This window comes from Lepisosteus oculatus, chromosome 5, assembly GCF_040954835.1.
Source record: "Lepisosteus oculatus isolate fLepOcu1 chromosome 5, fLepOcu1.hap2, whole genome shotgun sequence".
NCBI classification, from domain to species: domain Eukaryota; kingdom Metazoa; phylum Chordata; class Actinopteri; order Semionotiformes; family Lepisosteidae; genus Lepisosteus; species Lepisosteus oculatus.
The window spans coordinates 48,186,585-48,209,220 of NC_090700.1; the positions used below are offsets into that span (position 1 = coordinate 48,186,585).

Genomic DNA, 22,636 nt, shown 5'->3' on the forward strand with positions numbered 1-22,636 from the left:
GGTAAAAATATCACATGGGCATTGTAGGGCGAGTCTGTAAATCTGATGTGGCATGGAAAACTGGACTGTCCAGGTTAGGTTCTGATAAATAAGTCTTCATCACTACAAGACTGTGTTCCATTATATTCCAACATGTAAGCAGGGAGCACATGGAGGGACAGAACAAAAGAATATTGTTTGCTTCAACAGAATCTCGTATGATTGGTTTGTGCTTGGGAAGATTTTCATCACCTAATTTGTTAGTGAAAGCGGGATTTCCATGGAGTTGTCTGTTTTTTGTGGGTGGCTATAAATGATATTAATTTGCATAGGAAATTAGCACAGCAGGTTAAGTGTAGTGGGTCCAATATTAAATCTCATATAATGGTCTTGAGTTCTCACAGTTTGTGTTTAGAAGTTATAAATTACATGTCTGAAAAAGAGAATAGAAAATGCATTGGTGTAGCTGTATTACACATTCATCAACAAATTATAGGATTTTCTTTGTGAAAAGTTGACAAGACTCAAATGAAGCACCACACTTTCATCCACTTTATAATTTCAAGGGATTTTCTTTTCTTCTCCACCACATACTACTTAAGAGTAGGTTTTGGTTTGTAGAAGGAGAGCTCTAAGAGTGTTGTAGCATAGGTCAGTAGGGCTCTGAAGAATCTGGCATGCTACAGATTGGATTGAAATGATTGGCAAATGTTGGATGGTGTAATTACACAAATTTGAAAGTCTTATCTCTCTTAATTCATTATAAAATACTTTAAATGCCTAATCTTAGAAATGTATTGGTATGCCAGCATATTTTTATAAGTGACATGGAAAAAAACATTACTTTTGCCAGGATTAATTGTTTCATGCTACAAGGATGGGGAGCCTTGTCAGTTTGCTAACTACAAAACAAACAGAATACCCAAGTCCACACTGTGTGCACAGCTCCCAGTCCTGCAAGTAAATTACAGCCCTTTTTGCAAGCTCTCTCAAATATTAATGTGATGATGATGGTCTCTTAATATTTCAGTATTTTGATTTTGCCTGTTCTACTTTCTCAGCACATTTTATATTCCTTTATAAGAACCTGTGTGGTCAGTGTAATTTGTTAGAGCTTTGCTTATATAATTGTTGGTTGTTGTGTAACATTGGTATTTGTTAGAGGTGACTACAATTAATAAATTCCAGCTTTTTCAAGATGTCATGTGCATAATCTGAGTGCCTGTGAATGACTTTTGTTTAGCTTATTTTTCCTGCTGCTCATGTCACTCATTGCTCACACTTGTATTGGTTTGTATAGATTTTGGATTTAACAGTTCATACAATTAGTCTGTGTGGGGAGTGGAGAATGAGGTTAGGGAGTTCAAAACCTAGGTAAGGATAATTGGTACACATTTCATGTAATGTGTGTAGGACAGAGAATTGTTTCTGGTAAGTTGAGTTAGATACTGGTCAGTAACCTGCAGCCTTATTTGTTTCGGGTTCCGGCTGAGAATCTACACCTCCAGATTAGTACTGCATCCCTTTGGCAGAGAAAATTAGATGGTGTCAATGTGCTGCTATATTTAGCTTTAGCATTGGAGAGGTAGGACAGAGTGCTGTGCAGCACTGGGGCAAGAACAGCTCTAATTGTGTGCTGAGAATACATGTAGGCATTTTAATTATACCCTGGATGATTAATTTTAACCTGCCGAGAGTACATTGTGTGCTTTCGTGTTGATTGTGTGAGATCATATTAAAGCACCTGTTTGCATTTTGTTTCTTAGAGGGTCTGTGCATTTATTAGTATATTTTTATACTTAATTATCATTTAAATTGAGCTTTAGGTAAACAGTGCTCATTTTCCTATTTTCACAGCTATTGTTTTAAGATGAAACTGCAAAATGAGAGGAAGATAATGAAGCATTTGACAAATGGTTTTACCCATGTAATTATAGTGTGATAAATACAGAGGAATTACATTTTGAATCTCAGTGGGTTCTAAATGCTTTTTGTTAGCGTGAAGTATAACAGTAGTTGGGAGACATTACAGCAAACGAGCACACAGCCTCTGATCTCTGTCCTGAGGAGACCTCCTGTTTAAACAGATTGAGATTGCATAATCCCAGGCTATTTCTGGATCTTCGTCTCAGTTTTACCTTGACACAGGCCATATATACTGAGTTATTTGGTCTTAATTGCTGTCATTTGGAAATAACCACCTTATGAAGTTTTCTAGTGTCGTCATGCAATAAGTGAATTCCACATGTATTTTTTTAATCGCAGTGTCGGTAGTGATGCAGAGACTGGAACAGCACTAATAAAACATGTCTAGACGTGTGCACTGAATTGCAGCCATGGATGAAAACCTGATACATTGGATTGTCCACACCTCCCCCTCCCACCCCTAGCACAAGCAGTCATTCGCTCAGTATGTTTGGAAATGTGGCTGCTGCATTGTACTGGGAGATGCACGCCAATACATGCAAACATCTTGCGGCATCAAACCGTCAGAGCAAACAGCTCCCTCTTTCCCCATCTGGTCTGCTTTCACTAGGGACAGCTCCTTCACCAGTGTCGCGCCGTTTTCACAATTTGGGTTTGATCCCTGCCGCCACACCCAGGGGACAGAATGAGGAAATGTAGGTAGATTTCCACTAGAGGTTCAGCGCTGATTGGAGAAGAGGTGCGTCCCTAACTGACTGCACCGCATGCCTGGAGGCCACAGGGGTCGCAGTGTTGTGGAGAGCCCAGAGAGCCCTGACCGACTAACCACACCCTTCCTGCTGGGCGGGGCGTCGCTGTCCCAGTCAGCTAGTGACCCAATCCAGGCTTGAACCCTTGATTGCAGGGCTCAGCTTTGTGCTTGGGTGAGTGCCTTCACTGGCTGGGCTACTTGGATTCAATAGTAAAAATGTTACTATTAACATGTAAAAATGTCCTTTAATAGGAAGTGTGGCTTCCTATTAAATATAATCGATTAATATTTAATCATTCGCATATGTACATGATTAGAGCCAGACGGTCTGTGCTCGAAACTGTACTGTGGGGTTTCTTTGGAGCTCTTGTGTCCCAGTGTAGTAGTGAGAAACATACTGGGACTGAGGGAAGGTGGAGGCTGCTGCTGGGTTAATGCAATGATGTAATAAGGGACCTTGGAGACTGGAGAAAGGATGAATTCTGGGTGTGAGCCTGACATAATGCTGCAGGCACTTCAGGAATTTAGGAGCAGTTTACAGGCATTCAGACAAATTCTGTGTTAAATGTATACAACTTTGACAAAGAGGCAAGGGGTATGTTAGAATGTTTGTAACATTGAGTTGAATGTTGTCCCAGCTGTATTAAACTTTGTTGTAGCTTTAAAATGGATCACTTAGTGACAGTATACTGTTTCTACCTGCATTGTAAAGCATCAGAATATGCAGTTAGTTAAATTGAGCATGTTACAATAGGAGTACCTGATACATATAGCAGTATACCTCCTATCTAAGGTTATAGTATAATTTTGTTTCCCTTAAGTTTTTCCATGATCTAGTTGTGAACCAGAAGGCCTAGTTCTAGTTATAGAATAAGTCATGACTTCATATAATGATGAGAAGGGGAAAGAGTGAGCTTTTGATCTTGCAAAGGGTGGAGAGTTGTCCTGGTTTACTGACAAGAGCTGCAAGGACTAGAGACTGTTGATAACAGGTTCAGACTTGCTATGAGCACCCTTCTTACTGACATAACAGTTAGGAGTCAAACTGTTATTCCATAGCAGTGCAGAGAGTGAAATGACATGTAATCCTTGTGGAGAAGAAAGAGTTGTTCTTACCTAAACATTTAAAAGCTAATTGTTGTTAGCATCTGTCTATTTTTAAAATTAATCCCATCTAACATTTCCTTGTTGCACAGGCTGTACTTTATTGCCATCATCATTGGCCTGTGAATGATGTTTTTCTTTTTTCTTTCTTTTTAGCATCAGATAACAGCCAGCGGTTTCAGGAAACATGCTTTGCTTTTGCATTAACGCCTCAACAAGTACAACAGATTAGCAGCTCAATGTAAGTGTTCCCTGGTCTTCAGTGCTGGGTGCAGCTGAGACAGTTACACAGCTGGTCTCGGAAAAGCAATGGGACAGCTCATGAAACTTGAATATACTGTTTAATTCTTTCATTGCAGAATACACTTCATTGTGTGCTCATCAAATTTTTTAGGAACCCGCTGGGGAAAATTTAAATTATTTGGTATATTATCCTGCACAATGTAATGCCACAGAAACCTTTTACAAATTATTTGGGGCAAATGCATCAGTGTCGAATGAACAACCATTAGGCGTGAGAGAGAGGAAAAAGATGTATATGCATTTTAATACCAATATAAATAAATGCAGTTTGAGGGGCAAAATGTCCTTTGTGAAATGAAATCAATGTACATGAATCAACACAGGACGGCATGAGTGTCCTTAGCAGCAACTGAATTGTCTGCTCATGTGATTTGTTTCCACAGGGACCTTTCTGGGACCAAATGCGACTTTACTGTTCAAGTTCAGCTAAGGTACGTTCTCCTTCTGGTTCTCTGCATTGGTCTAAAGGTCTGGAAATGTGTATAATGGCACCTGTAGCATGAAACCTCTGGGCAGGGGTGGGCAATATGGGTAGACAACATAGGGTAAATATTGTGATATTGTACCATTTTATTCCAGGTATTATTTTATATGTTTTGTATAAATGTATGATTCGTGTAACATTATTGTTACTGGCAGAATTAATGCAGCGGATTGTCAGAATTGATGTGGCATTTGTGAGCACCTTTTTTCAGGGTTAACAGTATATCTAAAATATCCATAAGGAAATGCGAGTAAACATGACCTCATAAGCTCTGATTTTTTCAGTATTTCAGTGTGAGTTGGCTACAGGCATTGACGAAAGCTGGGTAAAGAAGGCAGAAAGCAGTCAGACAGCTATACATTGTGGCAAAACTTAGGACACAGTACTAGTACAATAAAAGGAATGAAATGTAAAGCAGTAATTATCAATACAGATTTTTGAGCCAACAAATCAGACGCATTACAATTCAAAATACTTTAAAATTATATCAGCTGCATAAGACATTTGAGGGGGCTGATTCTCTAAGGTCTTAACACAAGCAATAACTAATGTCCAAAATAAAGGGAAATTGTAGTAATCTGAGATGTAATTAATAATACATATGAAAACAAAATAAAAAGGATCCCATTTTCAAAGATGTTTCAACTTGTCAACCAATAATTATAGTTATTTCTTTCATTGTTAACATAAAAAATGTCAAGGTATGTGGTGTGTGATAGTCATTATATTACTCTGCCCTACCTTTGAGTAATACACTGTTTTGACACTAGGTCCAGATTTATATAGTTGATTTATTTTGCAGTTCCTTTCTTTCAGTGCCCTCAATTCTTACTGACTTGGTTTTTTTTCCTGCATGTACAAGATTATTATTACACTCCTTATTCTTCATTATGAGGAGCTGTCACCTCTCTGTAAGCCTGCTGCTATCTGGCTGGGCCCAGCTGAGACCTGAACAGAAAGCATGCTATATAATATGTGGTGTATGTTTTAATCTGTTCCCAGGTTCTGCTTATCAGAAACGAGCTGTCCTCAGGAAGACCACTTTCCTCCTAATTTGTGTGTGAAAGTGAACGGGAAACCCTGTAACCTCCCAGTGAGTACTGCCCTGACCTCACGCCTTACACTGGGGTCGTGCTGGAGTCCAGCCATACTTGAGTGGTGACACTGAGTAAACAGCTTAATAAACCTAGACTGCTTTTCTGAAGAGTACCCTGATACCTAGAGTAGGCACTTGTCTGGCAAACAGAATGTCTAAGTTTTGACACAGTGTTGTCCATCACCCCCTGTCATGTTAATAGTTGTAGACCAGTGTGCTTTTATCACTTTAAGGAGATGAGCGCACACTTAGACATCATCGAAAAAGAAATCTTGATTAGTGTGATAAGTCTATAAACTTGTGGCCTTTATAATGCAGAGAAGACTTCACTGTTTAGGAGCGCAATCTGTAATATCTTATGCTGTTCTTTCCCAAGGGATATCTTCCTCCAACCAAAAATGGTGTAGAACCAAAGCGCCCCAGCCGACCTATCAACATTACCTCACTGGTGAGATTGTCCACAACAGTACCCAACACCATCGTGGTGTCATGGACAGCTGAAATTGGAAGGGTAAGCCAAGGTTTTTTCATGTTGCTACAGTGCAGCTTTAAATGAAGGACATTCAGGAATTGCAGTAATTTTTAAACATTAAAAAAAAAAATAGTTGTAGTATTGCACCAAGATCGTGTTTTGCCCCGATCAGAGGAGAGATCAGCACCACGAACCAGTGCGTACTCAGGAGCCTGAAGGGTTACTGTATTTTAACAATAGAGCCCCCTTACTCTGTTCATGAGCGAAACTTGAACCATGAACCCGTGATTCATGGATCATAGAATTAAGCTCCACCTAGTTAATGAATGTAATTTTGGATGCCCTTTTTATCAAGCCTTTTAAACAAACTCCCCTGTTGATCATACAGAAAAACCCTGTAGTTTTACCACCCCCCCCCCCCCATTTCTGTGACAACCTGGCAAAAATAGTGTAGAAACAAGTTGGGGTTTCTTATTATTTCAGAGCTTACCTGCAGAGCTGATTAATTTGTGCCAGCCCCACAGTTCGAAGACTGCATCGTGCTCTCTGGCATTGTACCTTTATCTGTTAAATATTAACACTCAACACATTTGAGTACAAAGATGATGGAGTGCACATTTGGCACACTAATTATTTATATTGATAAACATGTCTGAACGAAGTCGGACATACCTTCACGGTGAAGTCTACCTATTGCGGCTTCCACCACATCAAAAGACCTTGGAAGACAAAGTTATGTAAACTGTGCCCGTGGCAAGGTATAGCTGAGTTGTTTCAAGCTGTCAGGAAAAGGTTTGTTCAATTAGCTCCCCAGGAGGTGCAGTTTTCAGCTGACATAAGCCTACAGTTCAATGCAATAGCCTACAATTATTCTAACCTACTTGAATTATATTTGGAGAGAGTGTTGTTTTCCAACGATTTGAGTTGCTTTAATTAAAAATGCCAACTTGCAGGTTATTAAGATGCTTGCTTAAATTCTTATAAATTACATTGAAATCTTTCTTTTTTTTGTCTCCCCCCAACAGAGCTACTCAATGGCAGTGTATCTTGTAAAACAACAGTCCTCCTCGGTATTGTTGCAGAGGTTACGGTCAAAAGGCATAAGGAACCCAGACCACTCCAGAGCACTCAGTATGTATGACTACATGCAGATGTTGACAGTGTAATTGTGTGGGGGTGTCTGCCTCCCTGACAGTAATGCTTATTAAAGTTTCTGAGTTAACTGTTTTGGATGTTCGTGGTTCTCTGGTTTCCCCAGGAAAGGACATGAAGGCAGGAAGTGCAAACTAAACTCAGACATTATGTAAATGTTATTCTTGACACTTAGAGACTGAAGGGAAGTGAGACAGTGTGCCCACTGTTTAACTCTTTACAGAGGGCATAGCTGTTTGGTACTGTGTTGCAGTGCTTTATCATTCGTTCTGGTCAAGACTTGAGATTTAGTGTGAGGTGGAAAGGGTAATCATTCCTGATCTTTCTTGACCGTAGTTAAGGAGAAGCTGACGGCTGATCCTGACAGTGAAATCGCCACCACCAGTCTGCGGGTATCTCTGCTCTGCCCGGTAAGGATGTTTCTGCAGCACGACCAGAAAAGAGTTGACTTAGTTCGCACTGCTCATGCCTGGGCTCTGTGACCTGCTGTGAAGCTCCTCATTTTAGATTTGAAATCAATGTTGTCATAGCAAATGATATTTCTGCATGATTCCTGAATTGCAGAATCTGGCCCTTTAAAAAAAAAAGTACAACATATCTGTTGACATGTGGTAGCATGTGGAGTGTTATTTTTATAAGGATAATGAGAGCTTCAGCTTGTCCAATTTACATTTTTAAACCAGCAAGAACATAAATGTAATTCCTGAAAATGTAATCCTTCGTGAGCAGACCTGTTGAATGATGTTAAAATTCAATGCAAATTAAGACTGAGATTTTAACCTAAAACTCTATGCATGTACCCGTCTCTGCAAATGCTTGCATCTGTACAGCAACAGAAACCTTTGTTATATAGAACCATTCTGGATATGCATCTTAAAGCGTAGTAAAAAGTCTAAAACATGAATTGTCAATATAAAGCCATGCTAGAAATTTTTTTTTCTTCCTCATGTTTAGAAAAGAGGTCCTCTCCTTGCCTTTTGGGGACCTGTGAAGTAAGTCAGACTGACTAACTCCCATGCTTTTGGTGCACACTTGTGATTTTGTGTGGTGTCTGCAGTTGGGGAAGATGCGGCTGATGATCCCTTGCCGGGCGCTGACCTGCTCACACCTGCAGTGTTTTGACGCCACGCTGTACATCCAGATGAATGAGAAGAAGCCCACCTGGGTGTGTCCTGTCTGCGATAAGAAGGCTCCCTACGAGCACCTCATCATTGATGGGTTAGTGGCCTCTCTGTTTATTTGGCCTGCACTGTGTGCCATTGCTTTCTGGGCTGATAGCACTACAGCCTGCACTGTTGGCTATGTCACTGCAATGTTTTGGAGCCCATCCATAACATGTTGTGTAGTATGTTACACTGACAATATAGCCCCAGCAGTATGCTAAGAGCAGAATAAAGTCGGCACAAGCAGAACTGCCTCTGCACAGATCGTACTTTATTGTGCGCCAATACTGAATACACCCTCAGTTTTTGGTGATATTTAATTTGTCTGGCTTTTGTCGCTCCCAAAAACAGACTTTGCTTAAATGTTTTTTTACCTCAGTTTTGAGGAAAATGAACTACTGCTCCGTAGTGCTTCCCACCAGTGGTGATGTCAGTGGTTTGACTTCAAAGTGTCTTCAGTTACAGTTAGAGGATACCAAACCTGTCACTGTAGCACCACATGCCATGCAAGGACACAGGGCCCTGCTGAGGGACTTTACTGGCCCTGTTCCTCTCTATACCATTGGTCACAATGCCAAAGGAACAAACATGCACTACTTGGTTTGAAAAATACAAAAATACAAGTTGCAAATGCAACACCCGAATGCGGTTATGATGTCTTCATTTCAGCATCACCACTTCACCCTTCGTTTACCTTACTTTATCTCCTTTTTTGTCTTTGTCAAATAATCCCCAAGAAAATTTTTTTTTTTTTTTAGTTTAGACAGTATGAAGGACAAAAAGAACCCTGGATCCTTACTAGAATCCTAAAAACAATATTTTTGTGGTAAATACAATTAAAAAATAGAATTATTTAATAGGGAAAAGGTCAGTCTATTGTTAAGTTAGATTCATTTAATTCATAATTTAATTCCATTATATTAACTATATCAGAAGAATATAAAACTGTCTAAAGATTCTAGGTAAAATATCTTTGTTCAATTCAGAACAATTGCTGCACTTTGTTTGTAGTTTGCTTCTGTCTGCACAGTACTGTCCTGACTGCACACTTTTTCCCTGGGTAGTTTGTTCATGGAGATCCTCAACAGCTGTGTGGACTGTGATGAGATCCAGTTCAAGGAGGACGGTAGCTGGGCCCCCATGCGGTCAAAGAAGGAAGTGCAGCAAGTCAATTCTTACAATGGAGTAGAAGGTACAGTGCTTCTTCCTTGTCAGCAGATCAGCACTCATCAGACAGTAAATTTCCCAGCGCTTTAAACTAAAGAGATTTAACAAAACCTGTCGTTAAACTTTAGAATTATAATTAGGGAGCTGGTTATAACAGATCTAGTTCAGAATGGATTGAATGGTAAGCAGATTTGCAGGTTAAAGCTGTGAGTTTTTGCACGGGAATTACAAACGTCTTTAGGTAAATTTTTGAGCAGTATTAAATATTTTCATGTGAAAATGAACTGTGTGGCTTTCATATGGGGGTGTTTACTCTAACACTTACAGATAGCGGTCTCGTTTATAGAGAGGCGGGGAGTACTTGGTGCAAAGTGAGAGAGGTTTTGTAAGTGGTGCTTCTTCACTTCTGTATTCACTCAGGAGCCTGTCGGACTGCGATCCCCGAACACAGACACAGTAGCTCCTCTAACAGTAAGAAGGTGGAGGTGATCGACCTGACGCTGGACAGCTCTTCTGATGAGGAGGAGGATGAGGAGCCCCCTCCAAAGAGGACCTGCCCCTCACTCTCTCCTGCTTCACCCCCTGTCAACAAGGGGTGAGTGAGAGTGCCTCTGCAATGCTGTCCTGCATTGTATGCCACTTGTAATGGCACATTGTACAGTCTGACCTTTTTTATGAGGAATCTTTCAGTCAATTGCACTGCAAGGTGTACACGTTCAATGCAGAAAGTTTGACTTTGAAAAATATTATACAACCTTAGTCGTCATAATCACTTTAGAATTTGAGATTTCTGTGCCCCTACATTTAGTAAGATATTATGTAAGAGATGGTTTATTATCATTGTTGTTTTTATTGTGTAAGGAGTTTGTTTATTGTTGTCAGGTGTAGATCCCACTTGTTTTCTGTGCATGCAATGTGCTGTGCTGAATTGTTAAAAATAGTCTGTGTTGTAAAAGATAGAGGGCTTAACAGTGTTACTGACAGTCTTGGTTCAGTTTATGTGTGCTGGATTGATGTGTGGTCTCCTCTTGTTGTGCAGGGTGTTAAATCTGCACCATCAAGCATCACCAGTGGCCAGGGCACCCAGCATGCCCCCTGTGGATACCAACTACATCCCCCCACCGCCCCCCCTCATCCAGGACTACCGCCATTCTTATCACACGCTGCCCTATGAACTGCAAGGTACTGCCGCAGTGCTCCCAATCGCACTCATACTGTCACACTACCACACTGGCAAACTGAAACAGTGCCCTGCTGACACTTGTACTGGAGCTCACACACCTGCAGTTTGACATTGCCTTGGTGTTAATGATGCACTGCTAAATAATGCAGTCTTCTGTAAGTTTAATTATGAAGTAATTTTTAAAAGTTTTTATCTGAACCATTTTCTTAACTACTTTAGTACCTCCTGACTAAGGGTTTTTTTTTAAATTGAAGTCAGGGAACTTTTAATCTACTTTTGACTGTCACACTTGGGGAGGTATTCTGTTATACTTTTAGTGTGGTTACAATAAAAAAAAAACTTCTGAAATTGTAATATGTAGCAGTGAGCATGTAGAAATATCTACAGAAAACATTGATTTTTCTTTTTTTTTCCATTTTAAAATAGGTCTGGATTTCTTCCCATTTTTGCAAGGTGACAATCAGGTAAGTGATTAATAGCTGATGATGCAAGCAAGATTTACCTAGACAGGTTCAGGCTTTTATGGGTCGAGGGACTGAACATGAGATGTAAAATAGTTTATCCATGTTTACCGTTTCCGCCATTTGAAAAGCTGAGCTGATTTCCTACGGAATTCTCAGTCCTCACTTGAAACTGTTTTATAAAAGAGTAGAATGGGGCTGGAATGAGGCATTTGTTAGCGACCTGCTGAGTACTTGAAAGGTGCCATTGTAAGTGGCCAGGTTTCCCACACACGAAGCTTGCTCTGATTCAGTGGTTCTCAGCCCCGCTATAGGAGGAAGGCTGTGTCCTCTAGCTTTTGTTTTAGCTAAGCTCTCAGTCTAATTGATTTCATTCTTTATATATATTTTTAAATTTTACTGCTCCTAAAATGTTGATTGGAATTTTTATTTGATAAAAAATTGAGGACTAATTTCTGAGGTGTGTTACCTGATACATAATTAATTCTACCTTTGAAGAAAAGTGTAGGTGTGTTTGATTCCCTGTCATTCACACCTTTCTCTCTCCTGAAGGGAACAGCTGTTAAGAATTCATTTATAGTAATTGAAGCAAACTCTTAGAAGTTCCAAGAGACTACTCAAAGTTCTACATGCTAAAATGGTATACTTGGTATACCAGCAGAGGACACTGTTTGCTAATTGATGCCAGAAACTCTTTCCAAAGCCGGGACTAGTGTCCTGTAGCTATTGCATCTCTTGAGAGGCAGTAAAAGCTTCTAGAGCTCTGAATTTCCATTTATGCATTATTTGCTCTAAATTGTAATGAACGTCTTGGCATGTGACATTATCTAGTAAGCTAGAGCCTTGTCAGTAAGAGCCAAGTGCTTTGGAGGATGCCGCAGTGAGTCTGTTGCCTGCTGGTGACGGAGGGTGGTTAGGAAGCACTGCCCGTGCGGGAGAGGGGAGATGCAGGACGAGAGTGTTACCCGTGACCCGTGTCTTACCTGTGCTGTGTGTGTTGGCGTTTCCACAGCATTACAGTACCAACCTGCTGGTGGCCGCCGCGGCAGCCGCATCGGCCTCGGACGAGCACGACATGCTCCACCCCTCCCTGAACCGCTTCCTGCCCTACAACTCCTCGCAGATGTACCTGGAGCAGCCCGGCACCCCGGTCAGCAGCGCCCTGGTGCCAGCCAACGGAGGCGGCAGCAGCAGTAGCAGCAGCAGCAGCCTGGTGTCGTCCAGCAGCCTGCGCGAGAGCCACGGCCACCCGGGCCCCACCCGGGCCACCGCCGAGGCCGCCGCCGCCGCCATCTACGGCTCCATGCCCGATGTCATCTCGCTGGACTGACCGCCGGGCGCGGGGCGTGAGGACTGATCCTCTCCACACCAGTCGAGACAAAGAAAAACACACTCAGAAACAAAATGGGGAGGAAAAAAAGGAGAGGTCTTTTTTAAGAAAAAAAAGGATAAAAAGAACGATGCTGTGTACAGAGAACAAAAATATATTTTCAGTTTTACTTTTGTATATAAACTTAGGACTTTGCCTGTCCAGTGAGTAACTTCAGTTGATATTTTTTGTGGATACTGAAGATTTTTTCACAGTTATACATTTGTTGTCCCTTAATTATATTATACCTTTTTTTTTGTATTTTTATTTTATTTCCACATCAATGGCATTATTTTCTTCACAGTGATATTGTTTGGTTTTTAACGTATCCAATCTCTCGTTTTAAAATCATTGTAGGAGTCTTTCTTCTCGGAAAGAATTATAACTCTCAGTGGTTGACAGTGTTTTATTCTTTCTTTTTTTGTGCAAATAATTTTAAGATCCTTTAAGTTATGTAAAATATAAGACATGTTTAAAAGCATTCCCTTTGCCTTTTCAGGATGTAGCTATGGGGAGTGTGCAGATGGATAGAGTATGCCATTTCTGGTTTCTCTTTATAAAGCCAGGTTGGTTCTTGACTTCCCAGTTGAACTGTCTGGGCCTAAATCTACCCTCTGAATGATTTTGCTCTATACTCTTGATTATTTTAAGTTGAAGTAATATTAACAAAGACTATATTTTGTTTAAAAAGTTAGCATTTAAGGATTTAGTGCTTTGTTTTTATAAATGTAGCATTTTTTTTGCATTTTCAACCACTGTTTCCATTTGCACAATGCCAAAAAACAAACAAAGTTTATCTTGCGCTCCTAACACAAGCATGTCACCCTCCTTCGGCTCATGGCTAAAGCACTTGTGATGGTATGGCGTCTCGGTATAGGCCATTGCTGACTGGGCAGTGTGGGGAAGGTCACGCGTTTTGCAAGAACAGGGTTTTAAAGCAAACCCACAGGGTATAGAAATGAATACTGTTTGAAGGAGTGCATCGCCTTGGGAATGCGACTGCTGGGTCTGGTGTCTGACCTTGACAAGGAGATTCAGAAGCATGAGGCTGGCTTCTAGAGGGAGGGAGACTTGTTGAAGGAGGTGGAGGAATTGGTACCTGTCTTCTGCTTAAAGAAGAAGCAAGGTATCTGGTTGCCATGTATTTGACCCTCTTGCTTTTGCTGACTATGGAGAATTCTGTACTTTTCCATGCAGTTGGTTACTGTTAGGCTGTGGTATGTGCAGTTCAGTGCAGTGAAGGCCTCTCTGAAGATGCTGGAAACCGTGAATATTATTTTCCTCACCCTCTTAATTACGGTGTTTTTTTGGTGGTGTTCTTTCTGGGACTCCTTCCTTTGGTAATCTTTTGGAGATCTCTCATGTTTTTAAAGTTAATGCTTAATGGCCTGTAATTGCAACCTGAAACACCATAAACCTGCATGCTTCAGCTGTTTCAGTCACAGCCCATCAAAAGGGAACAAAACCACTATGAAACATTACAGCCACTTCTACCCTGAAGCTTTGGAAAGTTGAGACATAGCTTTGTGGTATTTCTGTCCATTAGCTTGTAGTTGTGAAAACAACCTGTAAAAGTCTCCATTTTCAGCAAACAAGAAATTGGCAAGATTCTGTGTCTTGGTTCTCTACCCTGCCTGCTACATAAGTTAGTCACAAGATTGTTGTGTCCTGGTCAGAATCAGTAGCCATGAATAAATAGGGAACTTATACACAACCTAGTTACAATTAAGTATTCTACTGTGACTAAATTAAAATTGTTTTTTTTATTTAGTGCTGTAGATCCTCCTTATTTCCTGGGCCCATTGTAGAGGCTCTGCATTTTCCTCTGACCTCACCTGTAGCAGAAGATTTGCTCCCACTGGTGGGAAAAATACCTCCCACTCACCAGTGGGTATGTGGTTGTTTCTGTTCTGAAGGTGACGATTCAGTATGGACTGAAGAGAAGGCATATTTAGGAAAGCTAATCTTGACCAACAAGCAAGGAGGCTTGTAGTTTTTTTCACTTAGAAAATGAGATGGGAGTGTCTTGGCTTACTACAGCTGGTCCCCACCTGCGTGTCCATTCGGCAGCACTCCCTTTCTAGATGGGAGTGTTTATAAGGCATGACGGGATTAGACTGACTGCAGTGTAGATATGAAGAGGCTGGGTGCAGGTGGAATCCTGCGTTACTAGGTTCTCCAGTGCTGTGCTTGTTGTGTGGTTTTCTGTAATGACTCGCCTGAAGAGGGTACCCTATTTGTACGTGTTTCTCATTGTAAAAAGGTTTCCTGAGGGCTCTCCTGCTTCCTCTCTCGCTTTTACGTCCGTGTTGGAAATGTGAGAATGCGTATGCAGCCACATCTCTTGCGCGCGCCCTGCCTTCCAGCTGTGTGTCGCTGTCACTGTGAGATGGGGACTGTGTGTGCTTGTAGTCACCAGGAGCACCTGAAAGGGTGAGCGTTGTCCTTGGAGCACCGTGACTGAGCACATTGGTGGCCTGTTGACTTGCCCACTGTCTATTGTCGTTCTTTCTGAAATGCTGCATGTTTTGTAGTAATTGGTCTGAGAATTGTGGTTTGTCGGAATCTCTGACAGGTGCCTTCCGCTGCTGCCCATCTTTTTACGTCTGTCCCCACCGTGTCGTACCTAGTAAACTTCTATCAAAACGACCCAGCGATCCCTTTGGCCATTTCATTGTACTGCCCAGTTTTTGCTCTTATTGAGCAATCATTGGTAAAATGTCAGGAAGTCATAGATAAAAATATAAATGAAGGGAAATGACTGAGCCTCCATACTTAAAATACACAGACCCTATACATCAGTTCCTCAAAGAGCTGAAATATTTTCAGTTTAAAACCAGTAAAGTGTGGTAAGGAGTTTCCATTTTAAACTATGTTCTAGAGAAAATGGACAGATAGAAAAAAGGGCATTTTTAGTGGGGGGGAGGATGAGTGTGTTTTAAAAAATTATAATTCCTAAAATGACCAGATTCCAGATCCAAGTCAAGGTTGATGGTGACTGTCTTGGTTTGTTGTTAGCCAAGTTTGGTTTATTGATTGTTGTGTTTGTACAATGATTTGCAATTATGCGCTTGGAGTGTCCTGTTTCTGAAGGCCAGAATCTTTGTTGTGTCATTAGTGACACACTTGTCTTTCCAAAGATATATTTTACCTTTCCAAAATAAATTTAGTAATTAGTCTTTGATTAAGTCCCTGAGTAAAGAGTGGTACATTATTAGCAGGTAGTGCTAGAAAACCTGCAAAACCATGTCCCCATTTGAAGAAGGCTCAGCGGTCCTCATCAATAAGCCCAATCTGATTATTTGTTTTTGGTTTCTCATGTAGAAATTGTTCAGTATTTATTTTAGGATCTGTACATTTTACCCATGTTTTGTTCCTAAGGAAGCATGTTTGATGCACCTGTCCTTGTAATTAACTTATTTAATTTTTTGTGGTCACAAGCAAAGCATTGTAACAAAGGTTCTCATGCATTCTTATTGTTTAATGTCTCACATTGTGTGTAATACACTGAGGCCTTCACAGTTGGGGTGGCATCTGGACTCTTGAATGCGGTATCAATTCCCAATACTAAGGACAGCTGGATAAAGCCAATGAATTGGAAATTGTGATGGCAAGTGGTATTATCAGGGCTCACTCAAAAAACGCAAATTAAAAAATGGGCATATGTTTTTTCTGATTTCCTCAGTTATGCAAATTAAATCATGGGTTTGAACTTCATAATAACACTAAGGCTAAAATTAGTGGCCTAAGTATGTTTCCTGTGATAAGTTTTGTAGTATTCACTCATGCTCAGTAAAGAATGTCCATTTATAGTTGAAAGAACCTAGATTTTCATGTGTTTTTGAACAGTTTTTTCCAATTACTAGTTTCTGTATAATCTACGAACTTTCCTAAAGCTTTTGACAAATGTAAATGTAGATTGTGGTCCTGATACAGGTGTAGCACATGCCACTCATGTTTGACCATTTTCCTTGCTCAAAAACATGTCGTTCTGAAATTACAGGCATGCTTTCCCAGAATGAAGCTCTAGGAACACGGCTACAGATGGATTCAATTTTGTTTATATGCGGTCTCTATTTTATGCTTTGATTTTTAAGGAGCTGGCACTTCCCATTGTGTTGGGTTTCAGCAAACACTTGTGCATATTGGACTCAGCTGACCATTTCCATTGTTTAGCTGAGTTGTAGTTGAATGCAAATTGTTAAAGGTAAAGCAAATGATTTTATAAAACCAGTTCACCAATTTTTCGTATATGTAATGTTCATGGCTTAAAAAAAACTAAAGGGAAAAGAAACTGGTTCATATGTGTGCAAGATGGAAATTCTCAGGTTTTTTCTGCGGAGCTGGGAAGTTCCAGTAATGATTGTCTTTTTTTAGGAATCTTACCACAAAGTGGACTCCACAATCAAACCGACTAGCAAATTATCCTCAAAAGTCAAAGATCTGCTAACATATGCGTTCACTGCCTTAAATCTTCTCACACAATTCTGTTTCCTTATGGCATGCCAAACCAGAAAAAATGGCTTTTTAAAGAAGAAAAAGATGTACAGTAGACCAATGTCAGTTTGTATAAAGTACCAAGTGAAAAATATTTATTACTTGCATTGGAAGAAATTGTTTACTTATTGAATGTTACCTGTTTATGTAGAGAAGTTTAGATGTAATAAAATGCATTCAGCTAACTTGGTCAGAATATTGTTTTCTAAACTAAAGCTATCTAAATTGACTGCTGTAAATGTTTTCACTTCAAGGTATAAGGTAAGATATGAATTGTTAGTCAATTAAGCATGGTAAGTCAATCAATTATGGTAAGCTTAAGAATACTGAATTTACATAAGATTTCTTTAAAATATCATTTTGATTGTACAGAAATATTACCACAGCAATGTGTTCCTGGTGGCAGTCTAGGCTAATGCAAATGCTTTAAAATAAGCACCTGGTGTCATCTAGTTCCTATTCTAGACTAGGATAAACTGCCTTTCTCAGCTTGAAAAGGAAAGTGAACTCTGGAATCTTGAGAAACTTTATCTGGCCAGAAGTATAAAAACTAAAACTATTAATTACTAGTAAGAATAATGTGGAAAGGAACCCTAATATATTTTATTGAAATCTACCAATAAATACTTTTTTATTGATAGCTTTCAATTCCCAAAAATCTGGAAAAGGGAAACTTCAGAGGTCACATTTAACACTTTTGGTGTGTCTTGTGAAGCTGTGCAAATTCTGCAAAATTAATATTTCAAATTCTGTAGAGAGCCCTTTTATTTTTTGTAAAGAGGACACCTAGAGGTACTTCAAGGAACATGTAATATTTAATCACACATTGCAATCTTAGTCCTGCATTTCTATAAACCACATTCCCTAAGGACAAGCTCAAGACATAACACCACTAATAAATACTACATTCTTAGCACAATGAAGAATATTTAAGTCCTACATTAAATCAAAAGCCATTATCCTAAAGATCACTAAGTGCTTAATGGTGATACACTCTAATGACATTAGTAATGCATCCCACATTAAGCTGCCACGGCCTACCAAAATTGTATATGAAAAGTGATGGTTGGATGTTTCAATGTTTGTTGTTGTTCACTTTAAACTTTTAATCTTTGTATTCATGTAATTTTGTCTTACTCTTTTTTAACTTTATCTGCAATAATTGATACCGAAGATGCGTCTGTGCTATTCAGCCAGGATAGATTACAGGGGAGGGAAGGGGATGCGGCCGTGGTTAATAATTGAGTGAGTGAGCTGGGCAAGAGGACAGCCGTCCACGAAGCTTTGTGCTCTCCATCTCAGTAGTCTGGCGGTGGAAGGGTCACCATTCTTGTGAACTCCTCGTACTGCACAACGCCATCTGGACGCACGTTTGCCTCTCTGAACAGGTCGTCCACTGCGGAGGATACGGAGGACAGGAGAACACATTAGTGAAACCCTTTTGGAAGGGGGTGGGAGTTTCGCATTAGTACTCTGGTCACTACTAACCCCTCTTTATTTTGCAGACTAGTTTTCTAGTAGTCTCTGGTAAGATGAATATTGTTGGTGGTTTGATGGTTGTAATGAATAGGTTACAAAATTTGTTATCCCCAACTTCCCTCAGAATATCTAAAAAAGAGATGATTTTGCAAACCTAATACCTCATGTATTACTACCAGCACTCTCCCTGTGCTACAGCGTTCTGATTAATCTTACTCTGCCTCAATACTATGGTGATATTCTGGTTTCGGCTGGGTAGAGGTCATGCTGGTCCAGAGACCCACCCTCTTTGTCGGTCAGTTTCTCGCCCAGCCCGGTCAGTTTCGCCCTCAGCTCTGAGGCCAGGATGTAGCCCTTCTTCTGCTTATCCGTCATGCGCATGGCCTCCAGGATCTCCGCTTTGGGGTCCTCCTGCTGGATCTGCCGGTGCATCATGGTCAGAAAGGTGGAGAAATCCAGCTCTCCGTTTTTGTCTGCACCAAAGGAGGAGGTGTATGAACAGTCATTATCTGAGCAAAGGAACAGGTAAAGGTTCGGTCCATGTGAAGTCCAGCATTCGGCTGTGGGGCCTTCAGAGCAACATGGCTTCCAGTGAAGAGGTTTTCTGTAATTTGTACCTTGATGAAGTTAATCAGGCCTCTGTAACACAGCCCAACAAAATATCTGCAAGCTTCTATAGCTTGAGGGCAATTGTAAAGTTGTACTAATAATATGTAATATAGTTCAAGTAGAGAGCTGCCTCAGCATGTGTAGGCTGCAAAGGAGTAAGTAAAGGTGTATCCCATGCTGAAAACGGAAGAAAAATGCAACATTTTGGCTGTGGAGCCCCTTTACACCCGCAGAAGGCTCCACAGCCAGAATTTGTTTCTTTTCTTCTGTTTTCAGTATGGAATAAACCTTGACTTGTGCCTGTATCTAATATAGCCAAATGATGGAAATGGAAAAGTCACTTGAGCAAAAACATCCTCGTCTGACACATTTTACATTTTTTTTATGTGGATCAGGTCCATCACCTTAGGAGTCACCCAGAACTCCCCACCACCCACACAAAGCTGGACTAAGCGAGCTGGGGTGCCTCTGGGGCTTCGGGCTGTTACTGTACCTATCTTGTGGATCTGCAGGTGCCTCTCCACCTCCCCAAAGGTGGGGCTGGTCCCCAGGCAGCGCATGACGGTGATCAGGTCCTGGGCTGCGATTTTCCCCTTGTGCTTCTTGTCGTACAGAGAGAAGCACTCCTTGAACTCTGGGAGACAAAGACTGAAGTGACTCTCCCGTGTGGCTCCAGGCTCCACTTTGCTGTAGAGCAGGAGACGTTACTTTTAAATCCAGTATCTTCAGTTTAAAATGACTTCATTTACAGTAAGTACCCACACGTAAGAAAAATATTTTCAGACTGAGGGCTATGGATCTTGATTACCATCCGAGGTGGAATTGTTACTTATTATTTTTGGATTTTTTCGTAGCACAGTTCTCATTGTTGTGGCACTCTTGTTAGGCCACGGTGTAGTAGCAGTTTCTACAGTAAAACTAGTATTTCGGAGTACACGAAAGCGATCTTTGTCATTACACTCCCAGCGAAAATTGTTTTTGAACTTTGAGTTCTTACGGCACAGGGTAGGCGATTTTATATGACATCTTCCGTGTGAGATATTCCTGTTATTTATCTTTTCAGCCAACTATCCCATGCTCCCATTTTTTAGACTGCTTTTCTGTTGTTTGAACTCCGCAGTAGTGGGTGGGCTACAGTCTTCCCTTGTCCTGACATCAATTAGCTTTACATGTAAACCAACTCCGCCACAGGCTGAACTGTAAAGAGGCAGACTGAACAAGAAATAATTTAATACGCCACTCACCGTTAATTTGATCCTGGGATAGAAATTTCGCCTTTGAGGGAAAGGAAACAAAACATCAGTTAAACGAATTAAAATCAATATGTAGTTTATCCGAATATAACCGACATAACCAAAATAGTATAGCTCACTCACCATGTCTGCTACGGTGACACAGATCTCCTCTCCACTTCTCCTATCCTCTCGCTCTGTGACGTCACACTAACCCCCCACCCCTACCTGTTCATCCTCCGTCATCGAGTTCTAAAGTCCGAACGCCGGGGCTGTAATCAACACCTTGTTGCTATAGGAACAATGGAATATCCGATCCCGTGCTTGGTTATTGTAGCCTCTGTTGTACTCGCCTTATCTCTGAGTTAATGAAGACAACAGGACCGAATGAAACGTTTTTATGTAATGTTCGTATTAAAAAAAATGAACTTCTCACAAATGGCAGCCAGCTGACCGGTTATTATATTATAAGGAATTCCATTCCATTCATGCTAACACTATCAATAACATCCCTCTAATAGGGGTTTACAAGAACCGCTGACTGGGTTAACCACCGAGCCAAACGAGCTGCATGACATCATAAGCCCTCTGATAATTGCGGGTCTACTCTTAACTGAAATAAGTTACATTAACGTGAAAGCACACTGCAACTTGGTGATAGTTTGCGGCTGAGGAAGATGACGGGGACCCAAGTGAAGACGCCTGTGGGGAAAACTTGTCCTCGCCACCCGTTTACTAAATACCAGTCATCCGTGCAGCAGTTTGGCATACACCCCCTGGAGTGACCGTGGAAACTCATACCGCAACTCGGCTGCTATCTCTGTACAGGAGGCATGACAAAGAACTCAGAAGAACACTTTTTTTTTTCTATTCTGGGTGCGGAGAAGATCGCAAAATAAAGATTTATAAGCCGTTCGGGAGACTATACCTCTGCTCTGTGACAACACAATCAGTTAAAATTGAATTACCGATGAACTATGACAATTTAGAGCTTTGAGTTTATGCCCTCTACTCAAAATATTCAGCAGAGTATGGCCAAGCTGCTTTCTAGTGTACTGCATCATGCAGGTGGGGGCTGCACAGTGGTGGTGGTGGAGGGGTCTCCATTACTTGTGCCTTGAGTTAATTGCCCATATGAACGCTATATAAGTGTACAGAATTATTATTTTATTTTTATTATTGTTGTTAGGAGTAGACAGCTTTCCCCCCAGAAAGATTAAGTTAAAAAAAGTGAACTAGAATGGTTTGGTTGTGCGTTTTGCAACGTAAAATACTGATACTTAAAAAGCAGTTAATTCCAATATTTATTTTCATTAAGACGTTACGACAACCCATTCCAACACAGTTGCCATCGCTGTCGCAGCATCGCGTTGATGGGACTGTTGGAAACCTTCCAGCGAGAGCTGCCACACTGTCAGAACGACTGTTGGCGAATGTTCGCCGGACCACCTCTTGCTCTCCCTCCTTGGAGGAACCCGCTACCTTGATTCAGGTGAGGGCGGAGCTACCCGGCTCCAGGGCGTGGTCAGAACACTGGACAGTTCATCGATCCAGTACTGGGAAGAAGGAAATTCTTTCTCGGGGGAAAGAAATAAACGACAACGATTCAAGTAAAAATGTTACTAAACAATTGAAACACAAGTGTGGCCACGTTTTATACACCTGTTTAAGCAAAAACCTTCTTACGCGCATATATATATTATATTATACTCCATTGCAAAGTCTTGAAGCATTTACCCCCAAAGAGTGCTTACAAACAAGCGAAATGTTTAGTCTTTGTCCACACCAAACTGAACCTTTTACAAAACACACAAAAAAACATGAAAATAGTACTTGTCCACAACCCATAGAGGGCGCCATTCTTCATGGTCCCAAAGCAACTTCAAACTTCCGTGACTAGCAAAAAAAAATCCCAAAGTTGGTCACGGATGCCAGACGATCTACAGTATAAAGCCTGTATTTATTTCAAATACAATACGAAAAGGAAAATGCACAGTTCCTCCCAGTGCTCTCATCCCTGCAGCAAAAAGACTTCTAAAAAAAAAACACTGATCAAAGAAGCCATTCTTTAAAAAGGATCAACTGTGATTTTAAGCGGTACCAAATAATAAGTGTGTAGAAATAGATGCTATGATTCTTATTATAAGATCACTTTATTGGCCATATACAATTTCTCACATTAGGAATTTGTCTTTTTAACTTCTTATCT

The 22,636-nt window shown here is 40.7% G+C and overlaps 2 protein-coding genes across 3 annotated transcripts in view; one reads left to right on the forward strand and one right to left on the reverse strand.

The window, feature by feature from the left end:
* pias1b (protein inhibitor of activated STAT, 1b) overlaps nt 1-17,292 on the forward strand; it is a 45,755-nt gene extending 28,463 nt beyond the window's left edge. For both annotated transcript variants that reach the window (XM_069190574.1, XM_069190573.1), the window contains exons 3-14: nt 3,917-4,001; nt 4,447-4,494; nt 5,550-5,640; nt 6,020-6,154; nt 7,141-7,246; nt 7,604-7,677; nt 8,325-8,485; nt 9,495-9,622; nt 10,018-10,192; nt 10,637-10,779; nt 11,207-11,244; nt 12,254-17,292. In XM_069190574.1, coding sequence (XP_069046675.1) covers nt 3,917-4,001; nt 4,447-4,494; nt 5,550-5,640; nt 6,020-6,154; nt 7,141-7,246; nt 7,604-7,677; nt 8,325-8,485; nt 9,495-9,622; nt 10,018-10,192; nt 10,637-10,779; nt 11,207-11,244; nt 12,254-12,571 — 1,502 coding nt within the window. In that variant the 3' untranslated portion in view covers nt 12,572-17,292. The remainder of the gene's footprint in view (nt 1-3,916; nt 4,002-4,446; nt 4,495-5,549; nt 5,641-6,019; nt 6,155-7,140; nt 7,247-7,603; nt 7,678-8,324; nt 8,486-9,494; nt 9,623-10,017; nt 10,193-10,636; nt 10,780-11,206; nt 11,245-12,253) is intronic.
* Nucleotides 17,293-17,903: 611 nt separating this feature from the next.
* Nucleotides 17,904-20,650, reverse strand: LOC102690259 (calmodulin-like protein 4). Its single transcript, XM_015343106.2, has 5 exons — nt 20,572-20,650; nt 20,440-20,470; nt 19,689-19,829; nt 18,871-19,059; nt 17,904-18,503 (listed from the first exon to the last, which is right to left on the reverse strand). Exons 1-5 carry the CDS (start codon nt 20,572-20,574, stop codon nt 18,406-18,408), a joined length of 462 nt encoding a protein of 153 aa, XP_015198592.1. The 5' UTR covers nt 20,575-20,650; the 3' UTR covers nt 17,904-18,405.
* Between the last annotated feature and the right edge of the window lie 1,986 nt (nt 20,651-22,636).

Coding starts and splice junctions, on each gene's coding strand:
- LOC102690259 (XM_015343106.2), bottom strand. Junction 19,830..20,439: donor ATCCCAGGATCAAATTAACG/GTGAGTGGCGTA, acceptor TTTGTCTCCCAG/AGTTCAAGGAGTGCTTCTCT. Junction 18,504..18,870: donor GAAACTGACCGACAAAGAGG/GTGGGTCTCTGG, acceptor TATCCTCCGCAG/TGGACGACCTGTTCAGAGAG.